Here is an 18,118-nt window from a genome sequence, read left to right as displayed (position 1 = left end):
ATCCCTGGGGTGAAGTTCCTTTCTCCCATCCAATTGTCAAGGTTCCTCTTGAAGAGGTCCAAAGAGGCACTCTGCTTGACGTGTATGGGCAATCTATTCCAGAGTCTGTGGAGTCTCTGGGTCAGGAACCTATCCCTCCAGCATGTTTTGTTTATTGTGATGACAAGGTTTAGATCCCTGGAGCGTGTAGCTCTGAGGGATTGGGATTTCTTTAAGTGTAGCATGTCCAACAGCTCTGGGTTTGACATGGCCTTGTATGTTAAGCAGAGATCGCCTCTGAGTAGACGATATGCGACAGAGTATAGCTGGAGTTTTTAAGGCGGTCAGTGTAGGGCATCTGCTTTAGGCCTGTGATTCTTTTAGTGAGGTATTTCTGAGGCCTTTCCAGTTGTTGCAGATGTCTTGAGAGGTACATACCAAAAGGGGCGTTGTATTCTATAATGGGTCTAATGAGGGATGAGTACAGTGGGACAATGACCTCCTTCTTTCTGGATGAAAAGCCCTTCGTGATGAGGTGTGCCACATAGAAGGATTTCCTGACTGTTGTGGCGATGTGGTTATCGAAGGTGAGACCACTGTCCACCTGTGTCCCTAAGTCTCTTATCACACTTTCTGTGTTTAGTGTACTGCCACCTATATGGTAATTCATGGATACATGTTTTTCCCCAAAGGGGATAACAATACATTTCTTGGCATTGAGCTTGAGACCATGGCTCTGGCACCAAGCATCTGTTTCTGTAAGGCCCTTTTGTAGAGTATCCACATCATTTGGGGATTCAATAATGGCTCCCAGTTTGCAGTCATCTGCAAACTTTGTTAGCCAGAGTCCCTTAGTGTTGACCTGTACTTCAGAGAAGTAGATGCCAAACAAGAGCGGCCCCAGGACTGAACCCTGAGGTACACCACTTGTCACTTGTCTGGAGCTGGATTTGGAGTCGGCTACTTTTACAGTGTGAGTTCTATCAGTAAGCCATTTAACAACCCATTGGGTGACATAGGGATTAATGCCCAACTTAGTAAGTTTATCTATGATTCCAGAGTGGGGGATGGTGTCAAAGGCCTTGGCAAGGTCTAGACAGGCTGTGTGGACCACCTTACCATTGTCCATGGCTCTGGAGACTGATTCAAAGAAGTCAATCAGGTTCAGGAGACAAGATCGGCCCTTTACAAATCCAAACTGGGTGGGGTCCAGTGTTTGAAGGTTGCCAATGTCTTTGTTTATAAGTTCCATGATAATACGCTCCATGGCCTTGCAGATAAGGCTTGTCAGACTGATGGGACGGTAGTTTCCGGGATCCAAGGTGGATCCCCCCTTGTGGATTGGGATAACTGTAGCTCTGCGCCACTCAGTGGGCACGAAACCTGAGGTGAGGCTATGATTAAACATGACACTTAGGTGAGGTGCCAGTTCATATTGTAGTTCATGTAGTCATGTATCATTCCTCTATACTCTTCCCTGATCAGACCAATTATAAAATATAATGCCCCCTTTAGTACATAACTGTTTGACCACATCATACAGCTAGAAAGACACAAGAAGTTCCTAACTAAAAAGATCACTGGACTAAAGACCCTCAGATAACAAGATAGGCTTGAAGCTTTTTCTATACTCTGCCTCTTACATATTCCTGAATGATGATTTATATCTACCATTTTGTGCTGTTAAGGACCCAACTATTCTTGATCTCCTACATCACCACAAAACAAACTCAGTCCAGAAAGAAGACCAGAACCTCTATCAACAAATAAATAAGGCATGCCTACCACATCTCCTATTATATATAAAAACAAAATGATACACTCAGTTCCTTTAAGGAAGGCCTTAATGAAATGATGGGTACCCATAAATTAATAGGAGATGTGACTTATCTTGACCTCCTGGAGGCAGGAAATGTTCTATGAGGGTGGGTACTGGCAATGTGATTATGGCTCATTGAAGGTGACTACCTTGTAAACTCTGTGAACCTGTGACATCCTTCATATCCAAGGGCAAAAATCAAGACATCAAACAACATTTCTGTGGAAGAAAAGCCCTTTGAATTGAAGTGTCTAGCTGACATCCCAGAACACAGGTCTTATGTGAAGGAGTCAAAAATTACTTCTGAATGTTCTTTTGGAATCCCAGCTTGTGTAAGAGATCCCTCACCCAAGCGAGACACTCCTGACACTTTGAAAAAGACTCTGCAAAGATACGCAAGTGGTCTAAATATGGAAAATGTGGATACTCTGTCAACACTCTTGATGCAGTGGATAGTTCAAAGTGTAAGGCAGAGAACAGTTAACGTGACCCACACACACAAAACTTTAAACACCTGAAGTCTGGATGAATATGGATGTGATAAGCATCTTATAAATCTAGTGTTGCCAGGAAACTTGAATGAGGAAGAAAAGGTAACAAGGTTATGAAGTGACAATCTTGAATTTGGCACGATCACAAATAGGATTAAGAAATAAAGATCAAGAACTGGCCGACAAGTATTTTCTTCCTTTGGCATTAAAAACATACTTGAATAAAAGCCTTTCCTCATTTGGGAAGGAGGAACTGTTTCCATCACACCCTAGGACATCATGTGAAGAAGGACAGGTGGAAATAGAAGAGTTTGCTGGATGATGGATTACCCCTGAAAAGGAAGAATTTCCTCCCAGTGCCATCTATAACCTTCATGAATGATCTTCAGAACACAAAGAGAAAAGTGGAGATTCAATCATTCTGTCCTTGGTTTTGGGAGGTTCCAAAATTATTTTGGAACACCTTTGCCATTTCTTTTTAAACATCTCTTTACCAGCACTTTATTGAGACTGCAGAAAAAAAGCACTGGATAAGAAGTTAGAGAATCCCTTTGAAAATTTGCAAAAAGGAGGACTGATAAATCTTAAGAGATTCCCTGTATCAACCTGCCCCTTTCATCACACTTTTTGATCATGTCTGCAGCACAGGGGCCAAACACTAAATCTCTATCCAAAAGATAATTTAAAATCTATTTTTTTACATCACCTGGGAAGTTCTAAGATTACAAGCAAGTAAACCTCCTCAAAACAGTACTTGTGGCCATAGCCCTGAAAGAAGCATTAAGTTATACACACATTGTTTATAAACAAAGATTAGTGAGTTGTGCAACAGAAGTAACCAAATTATTTAAGCAGATTTTTTTCCAAACAAGCAGAAACTGCAGACAAAACATTCCTCATACTTTCACAGTTAGTCAGAACAAACTAACTGATGAGCCTGACAATTCAAAATTCTGAAAATCAGAGTTGCATAATCGTACAATTTTTCTAGTAGTTATCAGTACTTTTCCTATCCTTATCTACAATTGTAATTAACTAAATGTTTAAGAGCAGGAGGATTATCTAAAGCTATAGCTGTTGGGTCATATTTGTGAAGTATATAAAAAACTTAAAAGACTGAAGAATTTTATACATCCTGTCTGCTTTTTTATGGGCAGCTGACTATCAGGAAAATTACAGGCAGGTAACACACAGATTCTCCAAAGATGACTGAACTGGAGGAATGGGTGAATGTCATGAAAAATCCTTCTGTTAACAACTCAGTAATTTCTAAGGAACTGAGAAACCTCAGTGTTCTCCCACTGAAAACACTGGCAAATTCTGGAAAATCTCAGAGAACGTGAAACTTCAACAGGAATAATAGGTTCATACTAGGCTATCTGCCCTGGGGCATTTATAAGCCTAGCCCGATTGTGTTTGGCTTATGCCACCCCTTGATTTGAGTATACTGTGCCCTTTTTAAAGTTTAGTTTACTGTGCCTCTGTCTAATAGTGACATGGAAGTAATCCCCGGGACAAACCTACGATCCCCCATCCACTCATCAAGATTCTTCTTGAAGAGGGTCAGTGAGTTGCTCTGCCCAACATGAATTGGAATTTTATTCCAGAGCGAAGGGAGCCTCTGGGTTATGAATCTGTCCCTCCAGCTTGTTCTATTTATTTCTGTGCTGAGGTTTAAGTCTCTTGAGCGCGTGGCTCTAAGGGATTTAGATTTACTGAGGTGGAGCATGTCCATTAATTCTGGGTTGGACATAGCTTTATATGTCAGGCATAGATCGCCTTGAAGTAGGCGGTATGCAACTGAGTAGAACTGGAGTTTTTTTAACTGAGCAGCATATGGCATCTGTTTGAGTCCCTTGATCCTCCTGGTGAGGTACTTTTGGGGTCTTTCTAATTGCTGCAGGTGTCGGGTAAGGTACATCCCAAAGGCGGCATTGTATTCTATGATAGGCCTGATGAGGGATGAATAAAGGGGCATGATTACCTCTCTTGATCTAGATGTGAATCCTTTCATGATGAGGTGGGCTATGTAAAAGGTCTAACTCCACAGAAGAATGCCAAAATTAGGATCCAAACACGAAAATTATCATGAAAACTCCACCACAGTGCTAGCAAGGAAGGCACGAGCACCAAGGCATAAAAGTTATAACATTTATTCCAAAAGATGCGAAGACTGAGCGCTTTCACCAGCAACCTGGTATCATCAGAGTCATAAATCACAGTCAAAGCAATCACATATATATACACTCCCACTACACCTACAGACTAATTAATTCATTACTTAATTAATGAATATAAGTTGATAAAATGTTGCAGCACTATTTGTAAATGCCCTATAAATACATTCATACATAAGATTATTATCAAATTACAAAAAAATTTTTGAATGTAAAAATACATATAAAAATATATAATGAAGCTGTTATGAAATTAAATTAAATCACACTTGCTCTGTGTTTTAACTGAGGTTTTAAAGAGATGTGTTCATTGAGTCCTGGATGCCTCGTGGCATTTAATCTAATCTGCCATTCCATTTCAAGTAACGCTACCTTGTTACTGATGTCACAATTTGTGTGAGGCATCACCCTATCTATAATAAAAAATAAAAATGTGTTGAAATTATCACATGTTTTGGTGTGCAAATATAAAGCATTGTGTTCATCCTTCCTTTTTATACACCTATTATGCTCCCCAATTCTATCTCTCAATCTTCGGGTAGTCATACCGATATAATAAGCTTCACATGTCATGCATGACGCAATGTATACACAGTTCTTTGTGTTACAGTTACATAACCCTGGACTTGCAATTGTGCGCCTGTAACCAACCACACATGTAGGATCCCACTGCTATAAATCTACATCCTGTACATTTACCACATTTACTCATACGAGACCTTGTGTATCTTATATTTTCCTTTTCAAAAATGTTTTTTACATTGTTGCCCCTACCAAAAACTATAATAGGGCGGTTACCCAAAGATTTTTTGGTTTGACTACTTAAACAATAATCCCATATACTCTTTAAACTAGTGCACAGCTCAGTAGCCTTGTCATTGTATTTTAATACAAACTTGGGTCCACCCTTCTGTGTGTTGGTGTCTCTATCCCAACTAACCAAAGATGTCATGTTACTATTACTTTTTAATATCGGAATGTATACAGTTTTTCTTTTCTTATAAATTTCTTTCTTAATTTTAAGTAACACTGCTAAAGGATAGCCCCTCTCAAGGAACAACCCAATCAAATTGTATATTTCCTTTTTGAAGATCTCATCGTCGCTAACAAGTCTGGACATACGGACCATCTGTCCTTTTACCACCCCTTTTCTTTGATGAAAAGGATGGCAACTCTTGTAATCTAACATGGAATTGGAGTAGCTAGGTTTCCTACAGATGTTACTAACTAAACTCCCTTCCATTTTAAATATAGAAATGTCCAAATAATTTGTAGCCATCTTGTTCCAAGAATAGGTGAACTTGAGAAATTTAGTGGTACCATTAATATAAGACATGAACTCTACCACACTGTCCTCATCACCCTTCCACAGAATTAATAAATCATCTAAAAACCTACTGTACATTAAAATGTCCTTGAAACTAGATACAAAAATGTACAGTCTTTCCCATGCCAAAAGAACCAAGTTGGCATATACAGGGGCGCATTGAGCCCCCATCGCCACACCCTTAGTTTGTTGGAATATTTCACCTTCAAAAAGAACGTAATTGTTTTTCAATATAAGTTCCATAAATTCATGACAAATATCTATTCTTTCGTTATTAAAACTGGGACTGTCCAACAAACTACTATAGAACAATTCTAAGCCCTCTTTGTGCGGGATCACCGAAAAAAGATTTATGACATCAATAGTTAAAAAACCAAATGTATCAACATCAACACAATGAATATCCCTGAGCCTCTCCAAGCAGTGCCAAGAATCTTTAAGAATATGTGGAGCATCAACAAGAGCTTTTTTACACAAATGGTCAACAAAGGATGCCAAAGGTTCAGTTTTAGACCCTTTGGCTGATACTATAGGCCTAAATTGTAAATGGTCAGTACCTTTATGAACCTTAGGTATCCCAAATAACTTAGGCATTTTTGGAAACTTAACAGATAGGTAGTCAAATTCACTTTCACTAATTGACCCCTGATATAGTGCATCCAATAAAAACATGTCTATCTTAATATATGCCCTGTTGACCTCATGTGTTGAAACTCTACTATAAGTGCATTCATCACCTAGCAACTCCATAATATGTCCACTGTAATCTATTTTACTCATGATAACCATGCCTCTCCCTTTGTCGGGACGCATACATCTATGTTGATTTGTTGTTACTAACTTATGTATGACCCTTCTTTCCCCTTCTGATAAATTGTCGTCAAGTTGACATCTTTGAGAACATATTCTCCTAAAATCATGCTCAACTAACTGCTCAAACATACTTATTTCTGCATTAGAGGGGGGCATGAATGTACTCTTTCTTGTTAATTTGGCTGTATCCGAATTTTCACTGAGGACCCCTACCCTAGGTCCAAAAGCCGAAAAATACAACTGAAGATTAAGTTTCCTCGTGTAAAGTTTCAAATTTATTAACACCTGAGCAATATCTAATCTAAAATTCGGGACAAAACTAATGCCTTTACTAAACAACTCAAAATGGGTCTGACTGATGTCCAAATCAGTGTAATTATAGATGGTAAAAATCCCCATTTTTAAGGATTTCATGTCTCAAAGCAGGTGCTGTGTCACTATTCCCATTGACAGACACTTCCACCTCAATATCATTGTTGTTAAATCTTTCATCCACCATCAAACTATTTTCATGAACACTCTCATTGTCTAAATTCTGATTTAAATTGATCATATCATTACCTTCAGCTAATATAGAACACAAAAATTTTTTTTCACAAGTGTTGTTACAAGAATTCAATTTAGCATCCAAAAAAACTTGTTCATGGTTAACAAGATTGTTGCTACATACTACTTGCTTATTATTGTATAATGTGTTTCTATTTTGAAAAACTTCTGCTGATGTACTCATATTCACATTGCTCCCATAAATAATATCATCCCCCCCACACAACACATCAAATCCAAGATTGAAACAAACATTAAAGTCAACATTCAGTTCATTGGCAAATGTAATCAACGACGGTATGTTCCCCTCGTCGCTGGGTGAAATGTAAAAGGTCTTTCTAACCACTTTGGCAATGTGGTTGTCAAAGGAGAGATTGCTATCAACTTGGGTCCCCAGATCCCTAATTACTTTTTCTGTATTTAATGGGTTACCACCTATGTGGTAATTTGAGGGCACATTGTTTTTGCCAAAGGGTATGACTATACACTTTTTGGCATTTAGCTTTAGACCATGGCTTTGGAAACAGTTATCTGTCTCTGCGAGACCTTTTTGAAGAATGTTTGTGTCAGCTGGAGAGTCAATTTATGGCGCCCAGTTTGCAGTCATCCGTGAACTTGGTGAGCCATTGTCCTCCCAAGTTGGCTTGTACCTCAGAAAAGTAAATACCGAACAAGAGAGGTCCCAGGACAGAACCTTGTGGGACGCCACTTGTGACCGGTTTCGAGTCTGACATGGCCCCAGCAACTCTGACTCTGTGGGTTCTGTCTTTGAGCCAGTTTGCGACCCATCTTGTGACATAGGGGTTTATATTTAGGCTAGATAGCTTATCTATGATGCCTGAGTGGGGTATTGTGTCAAATGCCTTTGCGAGGTCGAGATAGGCTGTGTGGACTACCTTCTCTTCATCTATGGCCTTGGTGACTGTTTCGAAGAAGTCGACCAGGTTCAAAAGGCAGGATCTGCCCTTGACAAAGCCAAATTGGGTAGGATCTAGTGTCTGTAGGTCCCCAATATCTTTGTTTATGAGTTCCATGATGATCTTCTCCATAGCCTTGCATACTAGGCTAGTCAGGCTTATGGGGCGATAGTTTCCAGGGTCCGCAGAGGTGCCACCTTTGTGGAGTGGGACCACTGTTGCTGTACGCCATTCTTTGGGCACATATCCTGTAGTGAGGCTGAGATTGTACAGCAGTTTTACTTGAGGGATTAGTTCTTCTTGGAGTTCATACAGGACACAACCCGGGACACCATCTGGTCCCATGGAAGCAGTGTTTTTTGCTTTGGAGAGGGCGGCCTTAACCTGAGCATCAGAGATGTTTGGGAGGCTGCACTCTGCCGGGATAGATACTTGCTCTTTTGGGGGGAGGGGGTGGAGAAGTTTGCACTGAACCTGTCTGCCAGGATATTTGCGATGTCTGTGGGTTCAGTGTATTTTTTGTCGTTTAGAATCAACTCAGAACAAGTTTGGGAATTGCATCCCAGGTTCTTAACATAACTGAAAAAAGCCTTATGATTGTCTTTAGTGTCCTGTGCAATTTTTCTCTCGAAGCTGGCCTTGGAGGATTTTATGAGGGATCGTAATTTTTTGCTAGTACTGATCAGAGATGCCTTCCCTTTTAGGGATTTTGCTCTATCATGTAGTAGCTTCCTCCTTCTGTTGTACAGTTTATTTATGGCTGGGGTCCACCAGACTGGACACCTGCCTTTGGATGATTGGGTCTTGATTTTGTTTGGGATAGCATGATCCATGCATTCCTGGAGATGTCCGTAGAATGCATTTATATAGGATTCTGCAGTTTGGGCTGTAGTTTCCACTGGCTCTGGGGCCTTGAAGGATTCCACTTGGTTTGAGAAGTGTGAAGTTCGCTTTGAGAAGTTTTTCACTGTGGTTTTCTGGGCTGGGGTGGGGTCGGGATGTGGATATCCAGTGAAATTAATTTATGGTCTGATCTTACCAATGAGGGATATACTTCTGGTATGGAGCATAGAGTCCCCATGTTGGTAATTATCAGGTCTAGTATGTTTTCCCCTCTTGTGGGAGTGGTGACTAGTTGTTCCATAGCATTTGAGTTTATAAATTCCAGGAACCTTTGGGCTAAGGTGCTAGGGCTTGAGTAATGCTCCCAGTCTATGTTTGGGTAGTTGAAGTCGCCCAATATAATGGTGTTCAGAGAGATCTTCATGTTCTCCAATGTTTTCAGGAAAGCCGAGTGGGATTCCTGACTTTGAGAGGGTGGTCTGTAGGATGCTATAAACTGAAAAGCAGTCTTGCCCACTGTCAGTTGCACATGGATGGTCTCCGATACTTCCTGCAATGCCACTAACCTGGAGGTGTGGATATCCTTGATAAATATGGAAACTCCCACTCCTTTTGTGGTTTGGTCCGGGTTTTGCGGTCGAAAAGCATGATATGAGGTGTAACCTGGTAGTGCTGGGGTTCTCTCTGGAGCCTTGAACCAGGTTTCTGTCACTGCACAGATATCAATGTTCTCCATACTGAGGAGAGCTTCGAGTGCATGTATCTTGAGGTTAAGACTTCTGGCGTTTAGCAGCATTACCCTTAGTTTCTTGTTCCTTGTGCTGTCTATGGAGGTGAGTTTGACTTTTGAGCCTTGCCTAAAAAAGGCACTATGGGGGTGGCAAGAGCCTTTGCCAATATCCGAAAGCCCAGGGGGTGACAGGTGCAAGCCGTCCCTAGCGAAGCAGCGTGGCTTGTCGAGCATGTCATCCCAGACTGACAGACACTGGATCCCCTTTGAATGACACCAAAATTTTAGCCAATTGTTAAAATCGATCATTTTGTCTTTATACTGTGGCATCATTCTAGGTGAGGGTAAGATGCTGCTCAAGGTCAGGGTCATACCGGCCTGGGCTACATGATCAGAGAGCTCCTCTATGTCTCTTTTCATGTAGTCGAGGGAGGTACGTCTCAGGTCATTCACGCCAGTATGTACAATGACTGAGTCATATTTGTATTTGCTTTGGAGTGACCTGAGTGCTTGCGTTATGTGGCGGATCCTAGCGCCCGACAGGCAGCTCACTGTGACCTTCTCTTTATTCAGCCTGGTGAGCGGGACGTCAGTGTGTCTGACAATAGAGTCACCTATTACAAGAGTATCAGGTGTGTTATTCAGCCTTAAGGGCTGTGACTGCTTGGCACACTGACTTTGTGTGCTATGTGTTGTACGTGTTTTGTTTTGGGGTAGTGTTTGCTTGGATGTCTGCTTTGGAGGTCTCTGTTGCTTAGGTAGATTTATATTTAGAGCCTCCGAGTATGTTTTTGTGTTTTTATGTGCTTGGTTCGCTGTTGTGTTGGGACTATGTGATACTGGAATTGTGTTGTGTGAGGTTACCTTCTCCTCCTGACTGGTTACACCAGTTTTGAGATGAGAGAGCTCAGCCTCCAGTTTGGCAATATGGTTGCATCTCTCACATATATTGGAACCTGTTTGGAGGAGGAGAGGGTTATCCGTGTACATGAGACAGTTGTAACATTGCCTCAAAATTCCCAGATTCACCAGCTGGACTGGAGAGGAAACCATTGACTGACCTTTGGACATGCTAGAGTAATATAGGGAACTGAATTAAAACGGATCAATAGGGGACAAGGTAATCGTAGAGAGTATAAGAGTAAGTAGTGCTTATGGTTTATTAGTGCTAACTTGTAAAATTACTTATTTGGACCAGTGAGGGGCCTTAAAATGAGAATATGGTGTTTACTTTGAGAGATAGAGCAGTTCTAAGGGAAGAAGTAAAGAGCAGACTTCATGGAGCCAGGAATAGTTTAAACCCAATTAGGCGGCGCTGCCCGATGTTGCGCTATGCGCAAAAACGTGCAAAACTGCGGAAAAGAGGGTTTTAATAGAGGGAGATCAAGGAGTTAGGAAGTGACCCAAAATGGCCAATAAAACTACAGTTTCAAGGCAGTAACCACTCCCACAGGGGCAGGCAGGCTGCTCAATGTTTATCACTGCCACTGATGAACACAGAGACTTCCCTTTAGCCCAAGCAAACAATGTCCTCCAAGAAACTTACAAACAGTTCAGAACAGCAAATCTTTAACTGAACTTTTTTAAATCTCAGAAAAGTGGGAAAAAAGCAAGATTTTTTTTGTTTTTTTGTTTTTGCTAAGGAAAGCAGAGGTTAACAGGTATCAACAAGTTAGAACAGTGCAGTAAATGACCCCACACGAGTGCTAGGCCAGAGACAGATAAAATGCAAGTTTTAAGAAAAAAAAACGATTTAAAAATAAGTGCAGGCAGGAAATTCAATAATCAGCTCTAGGTTGTGTTCTAAATACAGTTACCAACACAGAAATCAAGTTTAACAAGCCAGAAAATGCCCAAAAGTAGGCGGCAATGCAGAAAAACAAATAATTTGAAGAAAAATGCTTAAAATTTAAAAAGTGGCTCCTTTCTTCTCTCAGCATATTCTCCTCTTGGTGGGTGCTTCACCAACAGCCAACAAGTCTGAAAAGATGCCAAAACCACGAGGCAATCGGGTTTTAAGAGAGGGAGATCAAGGAGTTAGGAATTGACCCAAAATGGCCAATAAAACTACAGTTTCAAGGCAGTAACCACTCCCACAGGGGCAGGCAGGCTGCTCAATGTTTATCACTGCCACTGATGAACACAGAGACTTCCCTTTAGCCCAAGCAAACAATGGTCTAAAAAGAAACTTACAAACAGTTCAGAACAGCAAATCTGTAACTGAACTTTTTTAAATCTCAGAAAAGTGGGAAAAAAAGCAAGATTTTTTTGTTTTTTTGTTTTTTTTTTAAGGAAAGCAGAGGTTAACAGGTATCAACAAGTTAGAACAGTGCAGTAAATGACCCCACACTTAATCAGAAGGTGAGCTCTCCTCTGAGTCTGAATTGGAAATCTGAGAAGAAAACCTTGTATCTGTCCCTTCATTTTCCTGCCCAAATTTGGAAACTTAAATCTCTTTAGGAAAAGTGGTGTTCCTCTTTCTTTTAAGAGAAACTACTTTACAAGAAGGCAAAATACCCTGAATTGTAGCCTAATCCAGACCCAGTAAACTACTCCTCTCGAAGAAATTTTTGGAAGAACAGATCAATGTTTAGTTTTCTGTTTTGTTTTGACAAGAAATTTGGGTCAACAATGTTATTAATGGCAGCAGTAGCTTCCCCAGGGATGGGCACAACATTTTGACAGAACAGGAAAGCCTTCCTTATTCTTTCTCTTAGGACCATTAAGAGTGGCTCCCCCTTACCCACTGAAGGGACCCCAGAGCTGCAGAGGATGCTAACCTGTTTCATAGAGGCTGTAATTGCTACACCAGAGGGATACGGGGTAAAAGATGAGTGGCCTGAGACGTACCTAATGGCCACAGCAGAGCCACCCACCTGTGGCTGAGGCAAACTGCTAGACTGCTATGGTGGTAAATTCCGCTTGCTTGAGTTTCTCTTTTTGTGGCTGGAAGAAGGACTGACTGTGGAACTGGCAGTTTGTTCCACAGCCAAGCCAAAAATGGTGCCTCTTTTTCCCAGGGAAAACGAGCAGCACAAGCTGGTAAAACTTAAAAATCTTTAAAAGTCAGTTTTTATCATAAAAATACTATCTCATAAAAGTAAATGAAACACATGTTCTATACAGAAAAATGGCTTCCAATTACTTTAAAAAGTTTTTAAACTGACAGGGAAAAAAAGAGAGCTATTATTTAGAAGTATTATACAGCCTAGTGACAGTCTGTTAAAACACAAACGTCTAGCTTTAAAATAACTTTTCTGAACAGGAAAGTCTTATCCCACAAACATTTTTTTTTTAATGGAACATTTTTCCCCAAAAGAAACTTACTGCCCAGCAAAGGAACAGCACAAACAAACCATTAATCCTCGAAAGCCTCAAAAAAGCGTACTCTTTGGCGGCAAGAAAACTCTGAAGGGCTCAGTGCACAAACCTGTCTTTATAGTCTTCTCAGCTTGAGCTGACTGACAGTTTTGGTGCTTGGAAGGTGCTGAAGCTGGACACTAGATGGCTGTTATATTCTATGGAGGACATAGCCCCAAATAGCTAAGGTTACTTCAACTATGAAAAATATGATGAACATTACTAGGGGAATGCATGCAAAACTGTAGTTATCAGCTGCCAAGAAGCTTATATCAAAAATCTTCTGCCATACTTCTGCTAGGGAATGTTTCCTGTAAAAAGACCAATGCTTGATGGATAAATTCCTGCTATACTTTGGAAAAGAGAGTGAAAGAAAACTGTTTGCATGTTTCTGCCTTTCTAAACCAGACTTCTGAAAAACTTAACTAAGAAGTCTCAAACAACAACTTCTTGTGTAAAGGAATGTTTAAGGGCTTCCCAGTCACATCATTTGGTAAAGGCTTGATTTTTTTTAACCATGCAGGCCTCTTAATACATGTGCATGAGACTGCTACTGTGGTGTAAGCATCAGAAGAATCACAGTCTCACTCAACTGCATGCATAATAACCTTTTTGCAATTTGAAAAATCCTGGGGAGTCTACTTTTGAGATGAGTCCAGGCCCACCTTAGTTTGTCTTAAAACATTACCCATATATTGTAAGACATGAATCTGGCAGTTAGTAACTCCAGTGCCAAAGATGGAGAAAGTGTACACCTTCTTCATAAACCTAAGAGTGAATCACATTCACAACCCTCCAAACACTGGACCATCTCAGTTTGGATTCGTCAAAGGCAGGTTATGTCAACCTGGTCGACTTTTTTGAAAAGGTCACCAGAGCAATGGACGAAGGTAAAATGGTACACACCACAAACCTCACCCTTGTTTTGCAACCTTACAGAAATCAGGCCGTGGTTTATAATTTTGTTACTTACCATATTATACCGTGGGATGTAATCTTATTAATACCACACTATATCATGGTATGCAATCTTATTAATGGAATGTTTTAGTTTAATATATAACAGAGGGTTCAACCAAATTACCATGGTGAAGAACAGTTTCACCCATGTGTATTCTACTATTTCTATATTAACTTGCATGTTGCATATGCTTTCTTTTCTTCGTGGCTAATGTATCTTGTATTTAATTTTTCTATGCAGTTACTTTTATAGTGCAGCTTTACTTTCCAGGACTCCAGTGAAAATGGGACTTCTCAGATGGGCATTGATGATCAGTAAATAAACAAATAAATGGTGAAATAGAATAAGAGTAACTCAATTAGTCTCATTCTCATAAAAATGTCCACTACTTATACAATGGTAGTAATTGGGGATTTTAATGCATGGTTATTTTAATTCTGCTGTGTGTGTGCATGTCTTAGGGCTGTCTCCTTTCCAGATGTCCAAAGCAGGACATTTCTTACTGAAACATGAGATTATGCTGAACAGGCCTCACCCCTCACAGACCTGTTTCCACTATAAATACCCACTGTTGAATATCAGTTGTTTTTATCATATATGTATTTAAACACAGATTTATATGTGTGCGTGTGTTGTGTGTGTAGTGTTTCAGGTGTAGTGTCAAAGCTTTTTTTCCCCTAAAATATCAGAACATTTGTTTTTTAAAGCTTTTTTGCAAGAGACAACTGTGCAAATCAGAACGATTCTGAAAAACAGAGACAAGTGATAATCTCAAAACTGTCAACTAGGGATATGGATTGTGTTATTAGACAATGTCCTAATGCCAAGACTTGAATACACACTGCCTGTGCCAGCCCCCCCCAACAACTAACAGCTACAGGGTGCCAAAAATAAAACCGATCACTTTTATTTCCTTTTCCTGAGGTAGATAACACCAATGCCTGTCTTTGTCTAAAGCTAACTGCTTACAAATCATGTCTTGAATTACACTGCTGTTAAACATCGTACTGGTTTCTACCCGATTAATTATGAGTACTGTCCAATCCTGGCAAAGAGATTACATTTCAGGAGTACTGCCCCTACTTTGAGATCAAGCACTTTGGGAGCACCATCATCTTTTTAATGTCCTGCATTAAAAAAGGCCTTTCCAATATAGCGCCTGAATCATGGAAGATCTACCACAAGTAAAAGAATGATCACCAACTACTTGGAAAAACTGAGCAAATGGAAGCTCTGTTATATGGACATGGATAGTGAGATACAAGCAGTCAAAATGTTTTAAGTCCATTTAGTCTTGTACACAGGTCAGGCATATTTTTATCAACCAGAGGAGAAGTTGTGGATAGCAATTAATAAAGAGCTGAAGGACTTTATCTGGGAGGGGAAGATAGCAAGAGTCAAGTGGGATAAACTGATTCTTCCAGTAGAACAGGGTGGCTTGGGATTACCCAATTTGAAGAGGTATTTCAGAGCTACACAGTTAAGGCTCCTATACATACCACAAGCAGAAAACTATAATTCAAAATGGAAAGGGATTATGTTGGAACAGGGGGAAGGTCAAGAAACAAGGAGAGACTGGATTTTGGATGCAGGCCTTTAAAGAGAATAACAATAATCATACAGAATATTATATTCATAAAGTAGAAGAAAGTATTCTAAGAACTAAGCCAACACAGGAATGGAGAAAAGAGATTCTGCCGATAGGAATGACTGCAATTATGTCATAAGTGATGGTTTAATAAAGATGTTTCTTGTTTTAAAAAAAGGGGCAGAAACTGAATAATTTATGTAATGTTGCTTAGGTTATAAAATATATAGCAATATGTGAAGTATAATGTTAATTTGTTAATACAGTTTGATTACTTTTGTATAAACGTAAAATTGCCTATGTCACAAGTGATTAGGTATGTTAAAAAAAAAAAAAAAAAAAAAGTACCTGGAGCTTATTAGAAAACTTTGCAAATGTCTTGAGGAAGATGCTTCCGTGGTGTTGGATAGCAGCTTTTTCCACTGCTGAACAACTAACTACATTAACTTTTCTGTTTCACTTTATGATTTTTTGTGATAATTTTCCTATCACCATAATTACTTATTTATATCATAACATATTAATTTACCTATTTTATATTGCTTTGTTATTTATTATTTAAATAATGGGTGTACTAACCCAGACTAATACTCCCTGTACAGCTTTACTGTATTCTCCCTCCCAAAACCCTTAAAATGGGATTAGTAAGCCTCCTTTACTCTGATTCTAGTCTACTCTTTTCTGGGAACTACCCTGAATATATACTCTGGAACATTCATCCTGCTCTGAGCACATGTATTCAACTTTGTATGTATGCCAACTTTTTTTTTACTTTGAGTGTAAAATTTTAAACAATCTTAATTAGTTTGAATCTTTTCTTATTTTCCTAGTCTTCTACATGTCGAATCTCAAACCCTATACATATGCTTCTAGTAATACTGTATTGCTAAACTTTGTAGTCAAGTTTCTTTGATGTTAAGCTCTTTGATGTTAATCTCCAGCAACAATGTATTTAATGTTTTATTCTTTTGCTATTTCCTGATTTATTAGCTTAATTGGAGCTTATCTCCCTGGGCCTCTACTGAAAATGGACATGTATCCAGTTGGACTAGCCAACAAATGTAAAATAAAATAAATAAACAAATAAAATAAATTTAGATATTTGTAATATCTGCATTTATGTGACTTCTTACTGACTTATTGGCTCAGGTAGTGGCTGAAAGGGTCCATTATTAATTCTACCTATCTGGTGTCAAACATAAATAAATAAAAAAATAACTGAAAAGCACGTAAAACAAGCATATAATACACATTAACATAGATAACAACACAGTGCCTGCCATGTCTCTCATGTACAGCTCCATTCAACATGTAATCTGGGTTGACACAGTTGTTTGCATGGGGTAAAACTACTGATAAAGGATACAGGCACTAATTCACCTTTTACTGTGAGGGCCAGAAGTGGTGCACCGATGATGTAACCAGGATTTCCACTCCGTACTGAGATGGAGGGCACATGAGGATTGCTCTGTAAAGATAAGAAATATACTCATATTACCCATAGACTACATAAAGGAGCAAGCAAGAATAAAAATAGGCAGTATATAACCAGGAATTTTTGTAGCTCTACAGCAAGCTTTCACTTTTTCAGACAAATTCTTCTTACAGTACTGTAACAAAGTCCTGGAGAAAGGGATTTAAGGTCTATGCCTACTTACTGTAGTCCAGTTTCCGGAATATAGACTTAATGATACAAGGAGAATGGTACCTACAGGTATGCAGTGCAGTATCTACTACTTATCACACCTACAAAGAGGTCTAACCCCATGTTGCACTTCCTGCACTCTCCCTACGAAATCTCGCCAGTGCTCTGTTAAAACTAATACCACTGTAAAACCTTCAGGTGCAGCTCTCATTTTGTTGCCTCGTAGTTATTGTGTTATGTATAACCTGTTTAAGTCTTGTCTTACTCCTAAAAAGGCTGTCCTGTTCTGATTGCCATTCTCTCTCTCTTTCAAGGATCTGACTCTTGACTGGACTGTGTAAGTCCTACTATTGCTTGCCAACCTTCAATAATCAACTTCTATGTCATCTCCACTCATTCTTTATAATCTATTTGTGCTGGATTATACCCAATAAATGGCTTTGTTTTCAGTTACCACTACCCTGTTGAGTCATCCACAGTAATCTATATAGTCCTGTGTTGCCCACTACTTATAGGTTCATAGGTGTGTTCTAGGCTAATGGCCCTGGAGTCTTTACAAGCCTAGCCCATAGGAGTACCCTGGCATTGTGCCACCCGACCTTACTTCCCACAGCCTCTGTCGAATAGAGCCACTGGAGTGATCTCTGGCATGAATTTTCTATTTCCCATCGACTCATCAAGATTGCTCTTGAAGAGGCCCAGTGAGGTGCTCTTGTTTGACATGTATGGGAAGTCTATTCCATGGCATGGGCAGTCTCTGTGTTATGAACCTGTCCCTCCAGCACATTCTGTTGATTGTGGTAATGACCAAAGAAGGAAGGAGCAGGTACCAATTGTGGTAATGAGGTTGAGGTCTCTGAAGCGTGTGGTGTGGAGGGATTGGGATGTAGCATTTCTAGCAGAGCTGGGTCAAAAATGGCTT

The 18,118-nt window shown here is 39.7% G+C and overlaps 1 protein-coding gene across 4 annotated transcripts in view; it reads right to left on the bottom strand.

Moving 5' to 3' along the window:
• TCTN3 (tectonic family member 3) overlaps positions 1-18,118 on the bottom strand; it is a 353,194-nt gene that overhangs the window by 117,596 nt on the left and 217,480 nt on the right. For 2 of the 4 annotated variants that reach the window (XM_044086539.1, XR_006366752.1), the window contains exon 10: positions 16,932-17,019. In XM_044086539.1, coding sequence (XP_043942474.1) covers positions 16,932-17,019 — 88 coding nt within the window. Of the gene's footprint in view, positions 1-16,917; positions 17,020-18,118 lie in introns of all 4 variants that reach the window. The other 2 variants (XM_044086538.1, XM_044086537.1) reach the window with 1 other exon arrangement.

The sequence above is a fragment of the Protopterus annectens genome, chromosome 10.part0 (assembly GCF_019279795.1).
Source record: "Protopterus annectens isolate FY-2018-M chromosome 10.part0, PAN1.0, whole genome shotgun sequence".
NCBI classification, from domain to species: Eukaryota; Metazoa; Chordata; order Ceratodontiformes; family Protopteridae; genus Protopterus; species Protopterus annectens.
Note: the sequence above shows the minus strand (reverse complement) of the source record. Positions and strands in the feature narration are given on the sequence as shown.